The 24,029-nt window shown below is 34.2% G+C and overlaps 2 protein-coding genes across 2 annotated transcripts in view; one reads left to right on the top strand and one right to left on the bottom strand.

Annotated features, from left to right (window-relative positions):
• Positions 1-24,029, bottom strand: part of LOC131678355 (uncharacterized) — a 152,612-nt gene that overhangs the window by 100,514 nt on the left and 28,069 nt on the right. The window lies entirely within an intron of this gene.
• On the top strand, positions 11,667-13,777 carry LOC131678356 (procathepsin L-like). The gene is made up of 4 exons (XM_058958430.1): positions 11,667-12,300; positions 12,390-12,542; positions 12,608-12,898; positions 12,961-13,777. Exons 1-4 carry the CDS (start codon positions 12,142-12,144, stop codon positions 13,273-13,275), a joined length of 918 nt encoding a protein of 305 aa, XP_058814413.1. The 5' UTR covers positions 11,667-12,141; the 3' UTR covers positions 13,276-13,777.

Raw genomic sequence — 24,029 nt, 5'->3', positions numbered from 1 at the left:
TCCACTTATGACTTATGACAACCGCTTGCTACGGGTCTGCTTTGACACCCTACTTGGTAATACTGTACCATCGCAATGCATCGTGCAGAAGTCACATAGTCATCCTCCATTGATACAGAAATGCTGTCCTTTAACTCGCTGCTGTACCAGTTGCTATACGAGCAACCCAAATGGAGCTCCGGTAACCAACCCTGATAGAATCTTTGGTCGTATGCCGACAGGAAACAATAAACTCGAAGAGCGTCTGTACTCCATGTTAGGCAGCTATTGGCTAGATTATAACACAATCATGAGGCTAAGTATTATACCTCTGGTAAGGTAGCATACCGATTCTGCAAACAACAACCCCGAAAAATGTCAATTAAGTTATAAGTTGGAACGAGCGTAAAGCACACGATGATGATAAGACACGGAAAAAGACTAGAATGAGAAAAGAAATTTAGTAATCTGCCAGCTTGACATATGGCAGCTAATACTCATTATAAGAAAGATTCATGTCCATCGTCAAAGCTAAACGATTATCTATGCTATAGCAGTGCCTCTAGTGGTGGAGGCTCGAATATTTTGAAAATACACGTGTTCGTGGCGAAACATTCGTATCTATGCATGCAGTATTAAAAAAGTTGTACTAAATGAAATACGTTGACAAGAACGTTGATCCTGCACACCCACGAAACCCTGGCCTTGTGATTTCGAAATATGGCGAAAAAGTTGATAATTGCCACTTCTACCGTGGAAAATGTTCTCAAGTCTCCAGGAAGCAGACTCAAGGAAGGTGTTCTCAAGTCTTAGGGAAGCAATCCCCGAGCATTTTTCTCAAAAGGAGTCTGACAGTGTAATTACCTACTGGCATGATAATCGCCAGTCTTCACCGACGAAAAGCACAGTGCTTCGCAAAGCAACGCAACGCAATCAATCAAGAGATTACGTCTTTGTATTCAAGAAAAGTTCAACGTAATTGAAATATGCTTGTTTGCGTGGAAACATGCTTGGTCGCGAATGTACTGCGCGCGAAGTAGAGCACCTCTCGTTTGCGGATTGTATTGCTATGTTGCGAATATGTCGGTTGCAGCGATGAACGATGGTTCTATACAGAAGATACACTGGTACAGGATAAACAGTCTTGTTGCTTCATGATTGGGTGTTAGCCAGATAGATGAAACATAGTTTTTCGCCTAACTAATTCCATAATTTTATTGTTAAAGTAACAAAAGGCCCTGGATTGCATATACCTATCTAGCGTTGCACAATGGGAAAAACGAAGAAAAAAATACATTTAAATCAGTAACTTTGAAACACCTCATCGGAACATCATCACTTGTACCATTTTAGAAAGAACAAAATCTGAGAATTCAAATGGCTTTATTTTTACATTGGGCAAAATAAGGGAAGTTTGGGTTTTGGGGTATTTAAACCCCAAAATCCCCTATTTTTTAATAAAAAACCTTATATCTCTGATCCACGCTAGAAATCGTACATGAATTGTACTGATTATTACGTAAAAAAACCTCAGGAAGCTAATGAAAGTATTTCCATCTTGGGCAGAATACGGGAAGTTGGGGATTTGGGACCTTTTGATTCAGAAATCTTATTGTATTAATAAATACCTGAATCGCTATTATTTACTAACGAAGTCGTATGTAAAATATCACCTTAATTGAAAAAAATCTCAGAAATTAACTGAGGTGGTTTGAGTTTAAATATAAAACAGGAAATTAGGGTTTTGTGACACTTGAACCCCAAAATCACCTATCATTTAATAAAAAACCTTATATCTCTCATTCACGCTGGAAATCATACATTAATTGTACCGATTATTACGTAAACAAGCCTCAGAAAGTTAATAAAAGTATTTTCATCTTGGGCAGAATACAGGAAGTTGGGGTTTTGGGACATTTTGTCGTTTTTTTTTCATTATAGATGATATTTTACATACGACTTCATAAGCAAATTATAGCAATTCAGGTATTTATTGATGCAATAAGATTTCTGAATCAAAAGGTCCCAAATCCCAAACTTCCTGTATTTCACCAATAATGAAACAATTTTTAGATCAGTTTCTGAGTGTTTCAACATTAAAAATATTGCATTGCATATACATTTATTGAAGAATAGTCGAGATAATACTAAGAATAGTTGAAATACTGTAGTACGAACGACAAAATGTCCCAAAACCCCAACTTCCCGTATTCTGCCCAAGATGAAAATACTTTCATTAGCTTCCTGAGGTTTGTTTACGTAATAATCGATACAATTCATGTATGATTTCCAGCGTGACTTAGAGATGTAAACTGTTTTATAAAAAAAACAGGTGATTTTGGGGTTCAAGTGTCACAAAACCCTAACTTTCCGTTTTATATTCAAAATTAAACCACCTTAGTTAATTTACTGATTTTTTTTTCATTATAGATGATATTTTACATACGACTTCATTAGTAAATAATAGCGATTCAGGTATTTATTAATACAATAAGATTTCTGAATCAAAAGGTCCCAAATCCCAAACTTCCTGTATTTTGCCAATAATGAAACAACTTCTGGATCAGTTACTGAGTGTTTCAACATTAAAAATATTGCATTGCATGTACATTTATTGAAGAATAGTCGCGATAATACCAAGAATAGTTGAAATCTGGAGAAAATTTTCAATAGGACGTAAGTAACATTGAGAGCCTCTCTTTGTTTACTTTCTCTTTCGTTTATTACGACGTCATTACAACACTTTGCACTAATTTTCCAGTGCATATCGAAAGCCGACGGTTTTTACTAGAATATTATGCAAAGAGTAGAGTAGTAAATGTTGAAATGGCCGAGTAATCAACAGAAGAGAAAGACCCCAAAGAGAATCTCTCATTGTTACTTACGTCCTATTGAAAATTTTCTCTAGAAATACTGCAATACGAACGACAAAATGTCCCAAAACCCCAACTTCTCGTATTCTGCCCAAGACAAAAATACTTTTATTAGCTTTCTGAGGTTTGTTTACGTAATAATCGGTACAATTCATGTATGATTTCCAGCGTGAATCAGAGATGTAAACTGTTTTATAATAAAATAGGTGAATTTGGGGTTCAAGTGTCACAAATCCCTATTTTTTGTTTTATATTTAAACTCAAACCACCTCAGTTAATTTCTGAGATTTTTTTTTCAATTAAGGTGATATTTTACATACGACTTCGTTGGTAAAAAATAGCGATTCAGGAATTGATTGATACAATAAGATTTCTGATTTAAAAGATCCCAAATCACCAACTTCCCGTATTCTGCCGAAGATGGAAATACTTTCATTAGCTTCCTGAGGTTTTTTACGTAACAATCAGTACAATTCATGTACGATTTCCAGCGAGGATTAGAGATATAAGGTTTTCTATTAAAAAAAATAGGTGATTTTAGGGTTTAAATACCTCAAAACCCAAACTTCCCTTATTTTTCCCAATGTAAGAATAATGTCATTTGAATTCTCAGATTTTGTTCTTCCTAAAATGGTAAAATGGTACAAGTGATGATATTCCGATGATGTGTTTCAAAGTTACTGATTTAAATGTATTTTTTTCTTCGTTTTTTCCCATTGTGCGTTGCCAGAATGGCCGGGAATGTAATTCGATCAAATGATTTTTTATCGCTTTAAAATGTTCATAGTATATTCTGAATTGATTTCTCCAACGACACACATAGGATTTATTTATTGCTTAATTTCTTTTTAGATCACAATTTTGTGTCGATTTTTATGACATTGTTTGGCGTTTTTTCACTCAAATAAGCCATTTCGCAAAAAAATCTAATTGTCTAAAAAAACACGTACGTCGCTATTGTCATAAGGAATCAGAAAGTATAAGCTTTTCGATCTAGGTCAAAAATTACGGGAGATAGATTTCCGGTCGTGGACCCCATCCAAAATAACTCGCATGGAAGAAAATGCTGCTCAGCCACCATCTTGTGATGAAATTACTCGTAAAAAATATTTTTTTGTTATTCATTGCTTATGTTATAAATCCCATTTAACAGGATCTCGATACATCTCTTTATTGCTTAAAGAAAAATTCCAGAAATATGACTGTTTTTTCGAGCTCATCAGTGGTGTACCCCTTAATAGGCCTGTAAACGAAAAAAGCAAAAGGACAGTTTTAGTGGGTCTTGAGGTATTCATGATTAAAACTTCAGGGAAAAGTCAAACAGGAGTTCAACTTCAGGAGCGAGGCCAAGTTGGGGCGAACTTAAAAATGTATTCCTATTTTATTATATATATATATATATATATATATATATATATATATATATATATATATATATATATATATATATATATATATATATATATATATATATATATATATATATATATATATATATATATATATATATATATATATATATATATATATATATATATATATATATATATATTACAAGAAACAAATCGATTAAGGAAAAGAAAACTCATCTGCTTCCTCAATTTGTAGATACAATTAAGAACATTGTATAACTATTGTTCTACTACGTTCACGCTACGAGTTAAAACGTGTTTTAACGCTATCTTGGTGATGTTTTTCTTGTCGGTAATTATTATAAGGTGTGTTAACTCTGTGAAAATAGCATTATACTCATTGAAAGGAATGTAAGTTGTAGTTGTAATTGTTTCTTGAGGGCTTTAACCAGGTTGTCATTCGCCCATACGAATGTAAGTTCATATTGCAGAAAGCAATAACTCTAATGGTTACTATATCTCATAACAAAGGTTGTTCGAATTATGCCACAAGTAGTTTTCAACTAAGCGGGTAGGTCAAATCAGAAAATCTAAACTCCGTTTAGAGATTGTTGTAACAAGGCGTTGCTTATTTCACAAAAGTTTGTCGAATACTGTAAACGGAAAAAAACGTTCCCAAAATCGTGAAAAAATTGCCTAGAATTCTGCAACAATCACACTCTTACTTTACGAAAACAAACCATGAACAAAAATAATTATGTTTACATTCTCTTCAGTAGCGCCCGCATAACGCATTTATTAGTGGAAAGTTTGCTTTTGTTTTATGAACTTCAGTCGCTTTTTCCGCCATGTCATCTAAATCGATTTTCATTTTTTCATAAAAACAAAGGTTGACTCACTATTTTATGCATAGAATTAAGAACATTAGTTCACAAAATCAAAAAAATCTGGATACTTTCTCGTGAAATATTTTACGACACTCGGAATTTCATCCATAAATCCATTCAATCCTCGCGAAATAATTCATGCTTCCTATTATATTTGTCACAATTCAATAGCCGTTCTCGTGACATGGTTCACAAAATCATAAAACTTCCGTGCATTCGTGAACCGAACGTATTAGACCAGTTTACCCTAACAGAATATTTGCTTTGCTTTGAACAAAATTTTATCTTGCTGTTGCTCTCAGCCTCTTATTGAGGGTTGAGAGAACGCCGAAAGCTTAAGGCTCAAGTTACCTCAAGGCTTGGTAGTGTGCGTGAGAAAAATTGTGTTCAGCTTTGCCACCAGATTATCCATTTAAACTTTTCCAAAACTCTAAATGAAGAATATCAGTCGATTTATTAGATCATCTCGATTCAATTCATGCAAAATACCTGCTGGAAAAACCATCGGCTTAGCTGAATGGTGCTTTTGAAAATGTGGCTGTGGTTTTTTCATTGCGCAGTTGTGTTGCGTACCCCAGTACGGTATGGTAGTGTGACAAAAAATCACAGCCACTTTTTCAAAAGCACCATTTAGCGAAATCGATAGTTTTTCCAGCAGCTATTTTGTATGATTTGAATCGTTGTGATCTAATAAATCGGCTGATATTCTTCTTTTAGAGTTTTGAAAAGGTTTAAATGGATAATCCGGTGGCAAAGCTGAACACAATTTTTCCTACCCATACTACCCAGCGTTCAAATCTAACACATGTTCAAAAAAGGTAACTTGAACCTTAACATTATATCAACACATAAACATCACCGCACGTGTATTAGTATTATCAGAGCGCACATGTATAGGAGTGAAGATGTTCTCTACATGTTTATTAGTGCGGAGTCATTTTAATACCAATGCTTCGATATCGTCGAATTAACTAATACATTATACCAGTTACAATGCAAAATTCTCATTAGAATCATGCTTATTTACATGTACAGCATGCGGTTCGTGTTTTGGGTGTATAATCAATAAAAATCGGTGTACCCGATTTTAGCGCTCCACATTACATTACGCAGTCGTTCGAATCCCCAATTTAGAAGTGAATACAAAGGTTGTAGCTAAACCGAATATTTATGAACTATCTTTGGGACGAATGTTCAGTACCACACGGAAAGATAGAAATCAGCTCTAGTGCTAAATCCTATTTCTGTTTTCAAATTAGTTGAATTTAACAACAAATTCCTAAAAATAACAAGCGATTTAGTTAAAATTCAGCTTTTATTTTTCTAATTAAGTTTTTGTTTTTAAGAGAAGGTTTTAGTTAAATAAAATCCAGGACACAATCCAGCAAAACAAAAACTAAAAGTAAAATTTGCATTTTCAACTTTGTTTGCGGTTGAATTTAGGAATGAAAGCATTCGCAACCAAATAGATAAAGAATGCTATTTTGTTATTTCGGGGCTGTGTATATATGCTGTGAAAATTCAGCACGGCGAATAACAAAAACCTTTACTGAATTTTATAACCAGAAACATTGTTAAAAACAGAACAGTTTTTGTTCATGTTAAATTCACTTGAGCGAAAAAAATAAATTGTTAGTAATTGGTGTTGTGGCAGACTTGCGCACGAAATATTTTGTGAATTAACGTTGTTAAGTTTTAGTTCAAAAGGATTATTGTCAATAAGTAGTGCACAGATAAAATGAGAAGTTAATGTTGCATGAAATTGTCCACGAAAAGTGTAGTATTTTGGTTGAAAATGGTGGTAAGTTTTTATTTTTCTCTTATATTCTGGCCTGGTGGAGTGAAATTGTGACAATGTATGAATTGTCAAGAAAGAAGACTTAACGTCAGTGAAACAATTATAGTATCATCGCATAATGTATTTATTTAGCATGTTTACGTCCGTTTAGTTCCCTACGTATAAGATGCGTCAGAGGTGGATGTTGAGCGCCATTTTGAAATCCAAGATGGTGACTCCCGGTTAATCAAAATTTTTTGCAACACAATCAGTATAGGAATTTTTAAAAATGACTGACGAGTAAGTGTCGATGGTTGATGTTTGGCGCTATTTCAAAATTAAAAATGGCGACTTTCGGTTTAAAGAAGTTCGGAACAACCTAATCATTAAGGTTATTCTAGGAATGGTTCGGATGAGTTGTTTCCAGAGCCAGATGTTTTACGCCATTCTAAAATCCAAGTTGGCAACTTTACACGCAGAAAAATTAAGCATATTTAAACCAAAAATATGTGTTATTGAAATCCTATCATTTATTGTTTATTACTTCAAATAACAAACTTATTGGTCTGAAAATATTTTTTTATCGCAACAACAATAAAATTTTGTTTTCAATAAAATCATTTTTAATTTCAGTAATTTTGTTTTAATTTCAATAAAATATTTATTAAAAAATGGAATAATATTTTTTTAAACAATAAATAAATTTTATTGAAATCAAAATAAATAAATTTACTGTCTCCCGACCAATAATTTTATTATTGAATTTAATCCATATTTTTATTGAACCTACAAATACTACCTATAATCTAATCACAGTTTTTTTCGAAATGGAGGTGACGAATAGGTATTAGAGGTCGATGTTATAAGGAATATTTGTTAAAGTTAATGGTTTACGTTTTTAGATCCCATTTACGGGAATATATTCCTAACAAGAAATTGTTATAAGCCAAGGTTAGGAACCAAGGAAAAATTCTCGCAAATATTCATCAATCCTATTCGAAAACAACTATACTGAATGAGTTACAGAATTATATTCATCTTGATTGGGTTAACCCTTTGCGACGCGAGTTTTTTTTTTCATTGTTAATACTGTTATTTTTAGCTTTATATAGGTTTTAGGGGTCACTGAGTCTGATTCTGACATCAAAAATGTAAAATTCAAAATGCGGATCCAGTATAACGACTATGCGTCCCAAAAAAACCGTGAATCGAGCTTTATACTGACGGTAACAAAATTTGCCAAATGCGTAAAAATGGTTGCCATTTTGTAGGCGCCATTTTGAATTTTCGAATTCTGGCATCAGAATCGTAATCAGGGACTCCAAAAACTCTTGTTAATCGAGTTTTATGCGCAGTTTTTTCGAAAAAACTGACCCACGAAAAATTCTGCAAAAAATATATTATTTAGTTCAATGTTTGAGATACTTTCAAAAAAAATGTTTGAGTCTCTAGGACTTTTAGTTCAGACACAGCCAAATTTATTGTAAAAAACAAGATTTTCGAGTTTTAATTGTTTATAACTAATAAGTAATTAACAAATTCACATATTTTTGTGCTAGTTATACTCCTTACATCTCTAAGAGTTGATTAAAGGAAGAAATCGTTTTTAGATATCAACGCCAACTAGAAATCAATTGAAAACTTAGGAGAAGTAAGTGGGACGGTACGTCCCTCCGCGTCGCAATGTTTGAGGGGTGGAGGGGAGGGTCTTCAAAGGTTTCATAATGAAAAAAACACTTTCTTGAGATTTTTTTAAAACTTAGCGTGAAGCGAATTGATTGAAACTTTTATGCATCACAGTGAATTATTTCAATAACATGTTATAATTTTTCTATGCAAAAATATCGACAAACGACTCGGTGATGAAAATTTTTGTAGAACGCCTCTGGAAAAACATAATTTGTGGTTTTACCTGCCATTCAAAAACTACTCAACCGATTTCAAACTTTGCATAAACATTATATTAAAAAAATACCTAACTCTTACGTAGAGTTTTTATGATAAATTTTCAATTAGGGTTTTTTTTACTCATTCAATATTTTTTTCGCGAAAAATTCCGCCTTTTTATTAGTAAACACCCCTTTAATCGAAAAATTATCTCAAAAACTCAACAAAAAAAATTATCTCAAAAACTCAACATAGGAATTAAATATTTTTTTGCATAGAATGTGTATGCAAAGTTTGAAATAAATCGGTTGAGTAGTTTTTGAATGGCAGGTAATACCGCAAATCATGTTTTTCCAGAGACAAAAAGCTTCGTCACCGAGTTGCTTGTCGATAGTTTTGCCTGCAGCATGTTATTGAAAAAATACACTATAATGTACAAAAGTTTTGATCAATTCGCAACACAGAAAGTTCTAAAAAATCGCAAAAAAGTTTTTTTGCGCTGAAACCTTTACTTCCCCCCCTTAAAGAAAATTTCGTTAACCGGAAGTCGCATTTTGGATTTAAAAATGATGCTAAACATTGTCCTCCGACACCCTCGTCAAAACCATTTCGAAAATACCCATATTGATTGTATTCTAAAGGACTTCAACTGAATCAAATTAATGTCGAAATATAAGTCTAAAAAGCAGGAATTTTATTTTTTTAAATCAGTAGAAAAAACGCTAAATTTAACCAAAGCTGTCGAAAATTTAAAAAAAATGACATTCAAAATTAAACTACGAAAAATTTTAAATTTAAAAACAGAATGGCTTAAATTCAAAACTGACATTTGTTGAAATCAACTGAGGAAAGAACTAGATTGAACAAAACAACCTCCATAAAATTCGCATATTTTTTTAGGAATTCAGCTAAATAACTGGATAATTTTAATGCCAAAAAGTTTTGAATTTAGAGTATATATTAGTTGAAATAACCGAAAATAGCACTTAATTCAGCTCAAAATTTATTTGAGAAGATGGAGAATGTGTCTCCGCTAAAAGTGACAGCATCATTTTCTCGCCAAATCAGCAGAGAAAACAGAAATTCCAACTAGCATTTTAGTTCTTTTCAGGAAGATCGAGAACAACTAATCAAAATCAGTAAATTGAGAATTTGCGTAGTTGTCCTAAATAATAACTAATTCAATTCAGTAAATCAACTAAGGTTTTCGCATCTGAGCCGAATTTTGGTTCTCCGTGGCAAATGCTCTACACAATTTCTGACCAATGGAATCTTCTATCTCATCACGATCGAAACACAATTTGCTCATCACCCTAACAAAAAAAGTCACCCTGATCCAGGTTGTGGATCCGGACCACCGTGCATTATCGGCACTTTTTTCACATAGCATTTGATTACCTGCCTACTAAAGCGTTGGAATAGGTACACACCAAAAACTAATGAAATTTAAACGACATATAAATCAATACGAATGTAAACATACAAAGATTGAATCAAAAATTTGATTGAAAATTACGTTAAAATCAATGCACTCAATTATAACATCAACGAGCATACAATTTTACACTTTCATTCGTGTAATACTACATGTCATTCATTTTACAGCAATATTTTAATAAAAATACATCGAATAATTTTACATTTGTATTCTTGCTTCAAATATGTGCATGAAAATAAACTTAAAATAACAAAATATTTTTTTCTGTGTGCAACAAAATCTATTTTTTGTAATATGTTCTATCGCATCGTGTCTAACACAGTAAAAATTCATGAATATTAATTATAACGTAATTTGTATATTAATTTAATAAATGTTGACGTAAACTTAATCTAATTGAATTTTCCATTCAAATAAAAATCACATCACTCATAACACTTAGCTACAGCATATCCCGATCAGAAACACATAACAGAAATATTTCAAAACTATATCTCGCATTGTTACTTGTTATAAATTTCTATTTATTTTAACTACTAACGAGACCTAATTTATAACACAATATAATACAAAAAAAGTGTTCTGTTATAATCTTGTTATTTCATTCTGATCGGGATCTCAGTCAATATTACTGCCGAAGATTAAATCTTATCCAAACGACATAGAAATTAAAACTACTCAACTATTTTTTTCAATTACATGTCATTTAATAGTGCATGTAAAGTTATGTTTTATTTAAGTGAAAATATGTAAATTTCATAGCACATGTAAAGTTAAGTTACAGATTATGTAGCACATATCCATACATTCAAGTAAATGCAAATTTGCTGTTTTTTTCGAACTGTGTAAGGATCAGAGTTAAAAATAATCGAAGCTCTTTGTTGACGGCTGAAAATGAACCTGTTGCGACTCGCGGTGAATAGAAAACATATTCATTCAACTATCCATCTTATTCATTCAGTTGAATATCGTACAATATATTCATTACACTAATTATCTAGGAAAATGTTTTCAAATGTCGATAAAGCATATGAAACAACAATCATCATCGCTTACATTGTGCCAGGGCCTACTTTGATGCGTTTGATTCGTTTCTACAAGGTTGCTTCGTGTAATAATCGGAGCCGAATGAAAATCTGCATGGATGAATGGGCGGTTTGTTCGTTTGACATTTTCAGCTGCGTCACTGAATATTGAAAATGAATGCGGCTGAATATGATCAATTTTCATTCAATGAATTTGAATATTTTTAGCTCTGGTAAGGATTAACAAGATGAAATAATCTGTAGGAAATTCGAACAATAATATGTTGTTAGTTTAAATCATCTTGACATGTTGATTTTCGCAATCATTCAACACACTTCGATGCCCTACACCAGTCCAGGCTCGTGTAGTGTAACCCCTTATTGTACACCATCACTCCGGCCGCCATTTCCCAATCGAAAACAGTAGCTCAATCACGAATAGTAAACATTTGAAACGATTACCTCCGCGGGTGGGGTTTCGAAGCAATATAAAACATTGCACTTTTCCGTGTTCCACCGTCTGGGGAACGAAACAAGTCAAGGTCTTATGCCGAGTCAATAGCAGTTCCGGTGCAAACAATGTTTCGTTCCAACGTCATCACGGATCTACTTTCTCTCGGCGCACCAGACACCGAAGTCAATAAATCCCAGCGAGGAACGGAAGACACAAAACAAACTTTACACCATCACACAACAGTCAGCTCACTTCAAAGACTGCAAGTGTCGCACAATTCAATTCCTACTTCACTCACGACTGAGAAACATAATGGAGAAACTTTTTGATGAGCCAGCATTTCGGTTCGGTTAGAACCGATTAACGGACGACCTTTTTCGATCGACAATCAGTTTCAAGTCGTAACTCAAACACATTGTAGGTTAAAATTTACAGTGCGGATAACAGCCCCGGTGGCCACAACTCCGGCATGAAACATGAAAAAGTTATGAATCAACAATTGCTAGTGACGCTCGCTGTACCACTGATGCTGCTGTTGCTGATGGATGGCTGCATCACGGCCGAGAACCAGACGACCACAGTCGTCCCACCGGCCGGCAATAATCGCACGTCGTTCGATTCTTACTTGGTATTAAAATCGCGCGAGGGCGGGTGTTCTTGTTTGCGTAAAACGTTAGTGGAACTTTTTCAATATAAAACCGATGTCTTCTTTCGCAGAACGAGTACAATAAAAAGTATGTTGTGAAATACAGAATCGATCGAAGGAAGAATGCTTTCGAGAAAAACTTGGAGGAAATTGAAAGCCACAACCAGCAGTTTCAGGCAGGCAAGAGTCAGTTTCAAATGGGAGTTAATGTGTTTGCTGACTTGGTGAGTGTAAATTATTTATTGCAATCTACTAGTTAAGACTAGTTTAGAGTCCGCACCGATTTCAGGACAATGAACTGTACAAAAAGCGAATGGTGCGCATGAGGGACACCAACCACCGCAAGATGGACGTGGAAATCGCCGACGAATTAGTTGGAGCACCTGCCGGAATGCCGGATAGTTTAGACTGGCGCGAAAAAGGTTTCGTAACGGATATGGCGAATCAAAAGACTTGTGGTTCCTGTTATGCGTTTAGCATTGCGTACGCAATCAGTGGTCAGATTGTGCAACGAATCGGTCGGATGGAACTGGTCAGCGAGCAGCAACTGGTTGATTGTTCAACGTCGGCAGGAAATCAGGTCAGTAGATTAAGGTCTATCAATGAAATTTTGAAACGTTGATTTTTTTCTATTCTTCGCAGGGATGTGCTGGCGGTTCTCTGAGGTACGCCCTCAAGTATCTAGAAAGTTGTGGGGGTATAATGAGGGCGTCAGACTACCCGTACACTGGAGCGGTAAGTATCGGTACAGGTTTCATACAAATTATTTCAGCCAAAATTGCCAATCCAGCACCACTTTCCAAAAGTTCGTCGTTAGTCAAGGTAACCTTGTTTTGTTTTCTATTCACTTTTGATCCAATAACCATTAATAAATTTCTCCAAATTAGTTTCACTTCCAGTGAAAATATACACACCTCATTAGAGGGTGCGATCAACAGTTCGTTACATGCAAAATAGCAACAAATCAAAGTCGTTCACACTTTCGGTATCCTGTAGCTTCTCCTTCAGCAGGATCCGATGCCATCAGTTTGCCGCCGACTAGACAAGCATGGTATGTACATACCGCAAAAAGGAGCAACTTTTCCGTGCTGGAAGACATTGTACACCACACGTGCGGGGCACGACAATAACAGCGAGGTTGGGAAAGGGCTCGTTCTTTTTTGCAAACATTATGGTTTGTCGTGCTAAACAGTTATTTCTACGCCACACGGTCGAAGGGTGTTCGAAGAAGTGATTAGTCATTGAGGTGAGGTTTTTTCTATGTCTGTTTCCTTTTTCGGTGAATAACCATGACTGGGTGGAAATCAGTCCTGTTCTGAAAAGGCTATTGGGAAATCCGCAGAAATGTATTCATTCGGGTACGATGAAGGGTGTGTATTTTTTATCCAATTTAATTTGAATGTTTGCATTGTAATTTGTCGGAAATCAATTCAAATAAATCCTATTGGAATTCTAATAAAAAGAATACGATTTATCAAGAGGTGTTTATCCAGGATACACTGAGTGTCTAATACGGCACGGGTAAATAGATTTTTTTTCGAAATATTCCATCACCACATAAATCGAATGTTATGTTTCATTGCAAACCGTCAGGGCAGTAATTTGTACTGCTGGTGTTTCATTTCTCACTTGACCTGCGTTAAGCCAAACCAAGTGATCTTATTTTTATTCTAGTATTTTTTCATGTCGAAATGCATTTTTAGATAACTTACCATTAACAGAGCACGTTAAGAAATACTTATTTGCTTTCGTCTGCGATTTTTTTTTCCAAAAATAAATAGAGGTGGGTGTTGCTAGTGCTATGTTGGATGCGATAGCGTTTTTAGAGCATGTATCTTAAAATGGCGCATGGTCCTCCTTGGCTTAACACAGGACACTTCTGCAACACCAATGCAATCCACTACCGCGCTGTTTCGCAACAAATAACGGTACAAGGAAATTTAGGATTCTCACTACCCAAGAGCTAGGGTTCCCTGAAATTGAACAGATCTCGATAAACATATGATTACGGCCTAAAAGCCAACTGTCATAATCCACTTTGAATGGAAATTCCGGACAAACCGTTACATGCCAATCACAGATGTTGGTAGTAAACGAAAGAGAAAAGTTTTCTCTTTCATAAACTGTTGTGAACTGTGTTCAGCTAGTAACGGTTTGTCCGGAATTTCCCTTAAAAGTAGATTTTGACAGTTGGCTTTTAGGCCGTAATCATATGTTTGTCGAGAGATGTACAGATGAAATGACACAGCATCACAGAGCACATTGAGACGAGTCTGGATTTAAGCTGACGCGATATTCTTGCTAGTATTTTTCTTGTATACGTTGAGCTATAAGAAGCATTTTTGCGGTATTTTAAGTGATTTGGATGTAAATTGATTTTTTCACAGCTGTTTGAAGGGCATAACTCAAATGTTTTTTGCATAATTTGCTCGAAGGAACTATATCTGGTTAATTTTGTTTTTCGTAGAAACGGCTGATTTTATGCATTGTATTACTTCACCAAAATTATCCTGTGATCAAATTACATCTCAAAAATTGCTAGTTGTTTTAGTAATTGTTTATATAACTAATGTTACGAACTTTTATTGAATGCGATAACAACACCGGTGCCCATGAATGCCCGCGATCACACTACACTCATTCGAAAGCTTTTAATTTTCTCTTTAAAAACTTTGCGAAAACTTACTATAAGCAGTCAAAATTTTAAAAAAAAATGTGAATGCATGGCTATTAGTGATATTTGAGTAATCACTTTATAACTAGAATAATGCCACGAATACATGTTTACACTGATAGAATATATTCGTAAATCGCTGCGAATTAGATTCGTACAGACAATTTTCATAAAATATACGAATTTTTTCGTACATATGATGAATCATTCGTAGTTCAATTGAAACACTTTTATTTTTTATTGCGAGTTTTTCGTGAAAACCACTAAACGACCTTCGTCGGCTTATTACGAAACGTCTTCATTAGGCAAACGAATTTTTCACTGCTATATGCGAAAGTCTTCGTAATATTTACGAGCATCATTCGTCAAACCGTCAACGTCAAAAGAGAGGTAGAATATGGGTCAATAATTGTTGATCATTACGACGATCTCGGTCTGACCTTTTAGTAACCGTATCCGTGTCCTCCGATTTCAGGAAGATTCCTGAACCTCTTTCGCTTCCAGTTGATCCATTATCCGGAGCAGTACGGATACAGTTGAGTCATCGCGAACTGCTCGTTGGTTTTGTATGAAGAAGTTTGAGATTTTCTCTGTTGGAGCAATGTAAAAATAATATGCCATTAAATATGATAACTTTTCTAAGATGAACGAAATGAATTCGTGCGACCAACAAAATTGTCCGTATTATACGCAAACGTTTATTGAAATAAACGAATCATTTCGTTTCATTTACCAAAATGATGTCGTTACCAACGACAACAATCGTGAAATGTACACTAAATAAGTAAATATTACGAATACTTTCGTTAATCAAGCGGCCATTTCTGCATACCACAATAAAATCGATTTTGCCAGATCGGTTTTTTAAATAAAAAAATCGGTGTTGGCAAATATCGATCCCAAAAGATCGAATGAAAAAAATATGCTAATAAATACGAAAACTTTTCTTAGACGAACGAAATGAATCCGTGAGACAAACGAAATCGTTCGTAATATACACAAACGTTTATTAAAATAAACAAAACACGAAAAATAATGTCGTTATCAACGATAACATTCGTGCAGTGTACACTAAATAAGTAAAATTTACAAAAACTTTCGTTCATCAAGAGGCCATTTTACACCACAAGTTCTCAATCATTGAGCAGGTTGAAATAAAATCGATGTTACCAGATCGATCCCTTTAATTAAAAAAATCGGTGCTGTCAAACATCGATCCTAAAAGATCGAATGCGACCAACGAAATCGTTCGTAATATTCACAACCGTTTATTAAAATAAACGAAACATTTCGTTTCATTCCCGAAAAATAACAACGTTTTCAGCAATAACATTCGTGCAACGTACCCTAAATATGTAAAATTTACGAAAACTTTCGTTCATCAAGCGGCCATTACTTCACACCACAAACATTCTAGCCCTCTATAGAAGCGAGCAGGTTGAAATAAAATCGATTTTGCCAGATCGATCCTTTTAGTTTAAAAAATCGTTGTTGTCTTAAATGGATCATAAAAGATCGATTGAAAAAAAATAATATTCCGACGAATACGAAAACTTTTCTAAGATGAACGAAATGAATTCGTGTGACCAACGAAATCGTTCGTAATATACATAAACGAAACTATTCGCTTCATTCACGAAAAATAATGTCGCTATCAACGATAACATTCGTTCAATGTACACTAAATAAGTAGCATTTACGAAAACTTTCGTTCATCAAACGACCATTTCTTCATACCACAATAAAATCGATTAGGCTAGATCGATTTTTTTAAATTAAAAAAACAATCGGTGTTGTCAAACATCGATCCCAAAAGATCGAATGATAAAAATAATATGCTAATAAATACGAAAACTTTTCTATGATGAACGAAATGAATTCGTGAAACCAACGAAATCGGTCGTAATATACACAAACATTTATTAAAATAAACAAAACATTTCGTTTCATTCACGAAAAATAACGTCGATATCAACAGTACCAAATATGTAAAATTTACGAAAGCTTTCGTTCACCAAGCGGCCATTCTTGTTCATGAAATGAACGAAACCTACTATTCACAATGCACGAAATTACTTCGTTGCAGAAAACGACGAATGAATTCGTGTATTTCAGGTTCAATTTCATAATATTTACGAGTTTATATTATCAGTGTAACTTTAAAATGTGATTTTTTACAACATTCCTATGAGGGCTTTACTAGTGATTAAGAGAGAGAAGCCGAGTAGAAAGAGTGATTTCTTATATGGTAAAGGTATTCAGAATGTTTAAAATTCAGTAAATATTTTCAACTTATTGAAATATGTCATTAACCCTTGTGAAGGCAAGCTAAAATCCTAACATTAAAGGGCAAGCCGGGCCTCTCAGGCCCGTCTAAATTCAAGCTCCTTTTGCCGTTCTCATATAGAAAGGATATGCAATTGGTCGAAATTTCGACTTTTTAACCGAGACCCGCACGGCCTATACCATTCGACTCAGTTCGTCGAGATCGTAAAATGTCTGTATGTGTATGTGTATGTATGTATGGATGGATGTATGTATGTGGCAAACAATCTCACCGATTTTTCTCTGAGGTGGCTTAGCCTCAAATGAAAGGTGCAGCCTTCCCATCGGTCGCTATTGATATTTTTATTGATCCGACTTTCGGTTCTGGAGTTACGTGTTGAAGAGTACAATCACACAGTAAATTTCCATAGAAACTGATACCACCATGTCCAAATGATGCAATATATACTAAAATATGTGCAACATTACTTGGCTTTGCATGTCTAGATCATTAATGACCCACCGAAGGCACTTCGACCACATTGGCCAGCTATGGCGGTTCTTGATGCCCCGGGGGAACTTACCAAGTTCCTAAGATAATGTCATACCTATTTCTCAGCGAATTCTTTACCGATGTTTACAAACTTGGTTTCAAATGAAAGGTACAGCATTCTCATTAGCTGCTGTTGAATTTCTAATTGATCCGACTTCCGGTTCCGGAATTACAAGATGATGAGTACAAACACGCAGCAAATCCCGATTTCAGCGTATAAGGCGATGGATGTAAAAAGGTAAATTTTTTTCCAAAAGGTGAGTACTCGGAAGATCACGTCGACTGTCGATTGGTTCTGAGCTCCATTTCGTTTGAACACGACCAATAAATGTTTCATATTTTTCTGCATCAGATTCATCGTCGGAAGCAATATCATTCACCTCTTCCTCCTCGCTTTGCAAATCAGTTTCGAAATCGTCTGCTGTTGAATTTGCTCGAATTTCTTCCATTATTTCAGATTCTTTGAGACGATTGAAAACATGGGCATATCGTCTTATAGCCATTTAAATTTTTTGTTGCTTTTAGATCCTATAATTTGAATAATTACGACAACTATAACACAAAGAATCGACAACAAAAATAGACAATAACGACAGAGTTAGGTTATGTTGTATCCAAATAATTGTCAAGTAGACCACAGTGGGTGAAATAAAAGTATTTACCCAAAAAAATATGACACACGTCATTATCGTATGCTATTTTTACATTTCTTATAAAAGAAATGTATAAAATTCGCTCAAACTTTCAAGGTTTTTTTTAAATAAGAAAAGGTAAAAAGATCAAATCGATCAAAACATGAAAAAAATTCCTGCTAATATGAAGATGAACTCATCAAAATGTTTTTTTCAGATAAATATTAATGTATAAAACCCGTGGTATTCCTAGGAAATATTGCATGCACACCGGGCCAGCCAGGCTTGGCTTGCCTTTTTGTGCATGTAAAAAATTCAAACATAGCTGCGCATCACTCCATAGATGAAAATTTCACAATTCTGTATTTTTGTTATAGATTTCAAAGCTACTTATCAAAATTTCCATGCCCAAGCTTATACTGCATACACATTTTTTGTAACTAAAAAATTGTAACGTGCCGGGCCTCTGAGACCCGGTTGCCTTTTTGAGGGTTAAATGTCGCTAAAACTATTTCATGAGAACTTACGCAGTAGCTGTTAAAATGAGTGAACACAGTTGAGTTCTAGTCACTTGATAAAACTATTTTGATCAGAAATTGTATAGTACTGATTTATCTTAAGGGTAAGCGATATCACCCAAATAAATTAAGATAATTTTTAAATTAACATATATACGCGGAAAAAGAGTTTATAATTTGTGTTTTTTGTAAGTTATGAAATAAGCAACCTAAGTAACTGAAAACACACACCTGCGAAAAAATATTTCCTTTAGCATCCTGTTGATTAGTGAATGTAGTTAAACATTCCACTAAGACGCTCAAAAGTTTTGTTTTAAAAATTAAAGAAAATGTAGTTTACACGTCAAGTAACCCAATAATGAATTTAACGATCCAAAATTATTCAAACACATCTTATTTGGTCCGCAAAAACAAGAAAAATCATATCTGAAGCATCACCATGAGATGTTATTCAATTCGTTTCAACATTGGAAAAAATTCATACCATAATTACTACTGAAAAAATCATAACACTCATAAAGGAAAAATACTTACTTTTGAGCCACCCTAACAGATAGTAATGTTAAATTCTAATATGATTTATAACCAAAAAAAGGAATTCAGCGCACAAAAATTTCTTCAAAAAAAAGTCATGAACTTTCACAACAAAATAATTATTTTTGAACCACCCTAATGATTTTTTTTTCTTTTTTGCTTTTTTATTTCGACTATGTTAGTCACATTGTCTTTTTAGTTTTTAACGACATTCAATTAGCTAGAGATTACTGGGTAGGGAAAGTTACGAAAATTAGAGTCATAGTACTCAAGTGAGAGCAAAGATGTGAAGTATTCAGATCGGAAAACTAGAAGTAGCAGGGTCATTAGAACTAATGTATAATGAACAAGTGTTAACAAGTCGTCGCTGTTGTGCTATCTTATGACAAACGCCATTTTGGGGTAAACTGAGTTAGATATGCCACATTACTTGTCAAAAAAATCTCTACAAAGTTTACAGAATTATGACATTTTACTTGATCACTGAGATATAGCGAGAAACGTGTTGAGAGATTTTTTATTTTTTGCTTCAAATGACTGTGTCTGGGGATTGTCTCAAATTATCTTAATGTATAAGATGTTTTTATATGTAAAACTGTTTGAAAAACACAATGGCATAATTATTTTCAAACAAAAATGCACGAATTGTGAGAAAAATGCAATTTAAGTTTTAAATTGGAAATATAGCATATTTGGCAACACTGTAACAAAAAAACTATTTTTTCTAGATTTCCTGACTCATTTCCTTCAAAATGCATCTTACCGATTGTTTATAGATCAAATGAATCCAAATATATGAATAAAAGTTAATAATTAATGATTTTCCATGCACGATTATGACACGCCATACAAATTTTGTCATCAATACACACCTATGACACGTGTGAGCGTGACTTTCGTTTACATTTATAGTAAATACTCGCAACATAATCAACTGATCTTCGTAATATTTGAGAGATTAATACAGAATAGATAGAAGCATCAATTGTCTTCTTTGACTAGTTCATACCATTTATAAGTTTCAAGATATTTTAGATTTTAAAATAGACTTTAAAAATCGTTTTTCTCGAAATATGCAAAATGGCGCTTGTCATTAGATAGCACAACAGCGATGAAGTGTTAATATCAAAAACGATTTGGCGCACGAACATTGATATATTAATATATATTGTATTAATATTTTAATATACAAATTTTAAGAACAGTTTCGATAAAATAGATATCTTTGAGACACCCTAATAAATAGTTTTTATTTTCAATATGTTTTTATATCACAAACTTATGGGGCGTACCAAAATCACATAAAACCATCCTATTTGAACCGATTCGACCAAGTTTTGACTTTAGTCCACCTTTCGTGCCACCGTGGCATAGGTTTTATGATACATGGTGTTGTCTTATTGATATTGTGGTGTTGATATGGTGTTGTCGGTCGGTCGGGGAGGTTCTCATTCAAAATTTTGAAAAATTTGATTTTTTTTCTTTGCATTTTTGGAAAGGTGTAAATGATTACTATATTGTGTCAAACGAGTTCTTCGATCAGTGCATTAAAAAAGTTTCTACAGGCCATTGTTCGAAACGGCCCCCATTGTCGCCAATTTTTGAGCAATCATGGAGTTTTTTTAAGTATTTAATTTTTTGTGTACTGCCGAGTCAATATGCCAAGATTAGTCTGCAGAGGGGCGAATATTGCTACTTTAGAAGTCTAACACTGAAGTATAACACTTTTTGATTCACATAATGCGGATAGATGTTAAATTCAACTTCCATACAAAATTTTGGAGCACCCTTCGCATAGGGCCAAAACAACAACAGTGTGATGAGACAACTCCTATAACTTATAACTTTCGTTTGCTGACCTTAATATTAAATAAATCCACGTACTAAATAAATCTAGCTACTAGAGCTTTTAGATACAATCGAATACAATGATTGTAATAGAAATGTGATTAGCCATATTCATACTCTATACTCTATAATACTCTACATTTATGAGGCTGACAATCGAGTTTTTAGATTCTAATACTTTATCAATAAAATATCTAAATTTACCAATCAATGCTTAATAGAGTGGGACATGGTTATATGAAAAAAATAAAATCTGGCTCCGAGTAACTTTTTGGGTCCCATTTGGCTCCCAAAACAACTCTGCAAATTTTTAGCTCGATCGGTGAAAGTATATTTTTGCGCCCACTGTTTAAAGTTTACATGGGATTTCATATGGGGAAATTGTCTCTTGCAAATTAATTCTTCCAAGAGTCGTCCCTTACCTCCTAAAAATAAATAGATAAATCTGATTTTTATAGGAAATTTGTCAAGGAAACAAAGTCTAGAAGACTGCAAAACGATCTGATACTTGTGGAAAAAGCTATTAAGCAAAAACTGATTGATGCCCTGAAGATTGATGAAAATTTCACTTTTCATAGCATCACTGCTTTTGACGATCAAATTATATACAAAATTTTTAACTTTCTCTTATTATGTACAAAAGAAGCCTCAATTTATCCCTCAAAACCTTGCGAAGTGGCCAAATAGTATAGATAAACGATTTGGACACATTAAGAGAGCATTAAAACATAATTGCTTATAATTGGACAACCAACAGCAGTGGTGCTAGAAAAAATGAATATTTTATCAATCGTCAGAGCATCAATCGGTTTCTGCTTAATAACTTTTTTATCAAGCGTCAGATCGTTTCGTGGTTTTCGAGACTTTGTTTCTTTGTCAAATTTCCCATAAAAGCCGCATAACGATTTATTTTTAGGAAGTAATGGGCGACTCCTGGAGGAATTATTTTGTAAAAGTTAATTTTCCCATGCAAAATCTCATGTAAACTTTAAACAGTGGGCGCAAAAATATAGTTTAGCCGATCGAGCTAAGAATTTGCACAGTTGTTTTAGGGCCCAAACGATACCTAAAAAGTTGCTCGGAGTGGAATGTAATTTTTGTCCCACCCTAATGCTTAAGTTAGGAAAAAACTGAATATCTCTTAAAAGGTTTTTATTGGTGCTCGGCTAAAACTTCGAGAAAAGAATTAATAAATGATGATAATTCCTAAACTTTGTTGATCCGTAATAGTGTCCAACCCGGGAGTCCAGGAACTTTTGCTTTTCCCTGAATTACCGAGTCTTGAGAATTCATGTTTCCTTGTTTCCGAGATTCGGGAATACCGACGAAGTATTTTCAATTTTTTCTAAAGATTTGCGTTCTCCAAAAGAAAGTTGCCACAGAATAGCTCAATCTGCAAACATTCGAAGTTGGTAGTGATGGGCAACTTTTCCGAAGATAAATTTTATTTGATTTTGTACTTGCAACCATTTACTATTGTTGTTGTTGAATAATTGTAAGCACTCGTTGCTCTATAACTTTCACAAACAAGGAGCATCATAATTTTCTGTTACAAGATTCAGTTATTATTTGGTTTGTCAGTAAACAATTTTAATTTTAACAACAGTGGACCAAACATTAAAATGGTTCATCGTCGTTCGCCTTTAATTATTTTAGAATCTAAAAGTAAGTTTAAACCATCAAACGTAAAATACGGCGCAAGTTTTTCAATTGGATTTTTGTCGAGTATAATGTTATACGTTTACGAGTTCTCTGTTTTAAATAGAAACACTGGAGTTATGAAACAAATGCTTTTTTTTGTTTAAGGAACTTTGCCACAGTAACCACTATTCAGGCCATCTTTTGTGGTTAAACCACTGAAGATTTGTTTCGAGAGAAAATTTTAAATGATTCCTATGGTCTAGTACCTTAGGCCGCGTTAGACAGCTAAATTTTTACATTCTAATAGAATTGAATAGGTTTTACGAAGCATGGTCTTCCATTCTGGCTTTTATATTCGACTGCTCATGTTTTCGTTTTATATTTTGATTGTAGAGTTTTGAACGTTCGGGTCGTTCGCTTCTTTTTCGGTCTACAGAAATCTCTTTAGAAAAATCACTAATCTTATGTGAGGGGTTGGGAATCGAACCCAGGTGAGCTGTGTACAAGACAATCGATTTACCAACTACGCTATGTCCGTCCCCAGCTCATATTGTGTGTAAACATCAACACCGAGAACAGCTTTTTATCAAATTATTCAAAAACAACGGAAATGCTTAATTACGAATTCCAAATGTGTACAGCATCTCAAACAGCTTCATTCAGTATATCTCCTTAATCCTAATCGTAACAACCACCATTTAGATCCCAAGAAAAATTTTCACAGGTATTTGCATTTACACGCTTTTCTATTTGATGCAACAAGCCTTATGATAATCCAAATAAAACATCAATGGTGCTTTATATGCAACAAAGAATTACGTTACAGTTCTTTGGCTCAGAAATTAATGTCGCAGATCAAATTAAGTACGTTGGGGTAATACTTGACTCAAAACTAAATTGGTCAGCTCACATCGATTTCAGGATCAAGAAGGCGTGCACAGGGCCGTCGAGAGCCGCATGGGGCCCCAAGGCTTGTTTTACTGTCGGGCCCTTTTAAACCTAAGCCCTCTAGTTCAGCATGAGTTAGTTCCTCTTCAGCCATGGGA

This window comes from Topomyia yanbarensis, chromosome 2, assembly GCF_030247195.1.
Source record: "Topomyia yanbarensis strain Yona2022 chromosome 2, ASM3024719v1, whole genome shotgun sequence".
NCBI lineage: Eukaryota > Metazoa > Arthropoda > Insecta > Diptera > Culicidae > Topomyia > Topomyia yanbarensis.
This window is presented reverse-complemented; position numbering and strand designations above follow the sequence as displayed.

Coding starts and splice junctions, on each gene's coding strand:
- LOC131678356 (XM_058958430.1), top strand. CDS start 12,142: ATGAAACATGAAAAAGTTATGAATCAACAATTGCTAGTGACGCTCGCT. Junction 12,301..12,389: donor CGTCGTTCGATTCTTACTTG/GTATTAAAATCG, acceptor CTTCTTTCGCAG/AACGAGTACAATAAAAAGTA. Junction 12,543..12,607: donor TTAATGTGTTTGCTGACTTG/GTGAGTGTAAAT, acceptor CACCGATTTCAG/GACAATGAACTGTACAAAAA.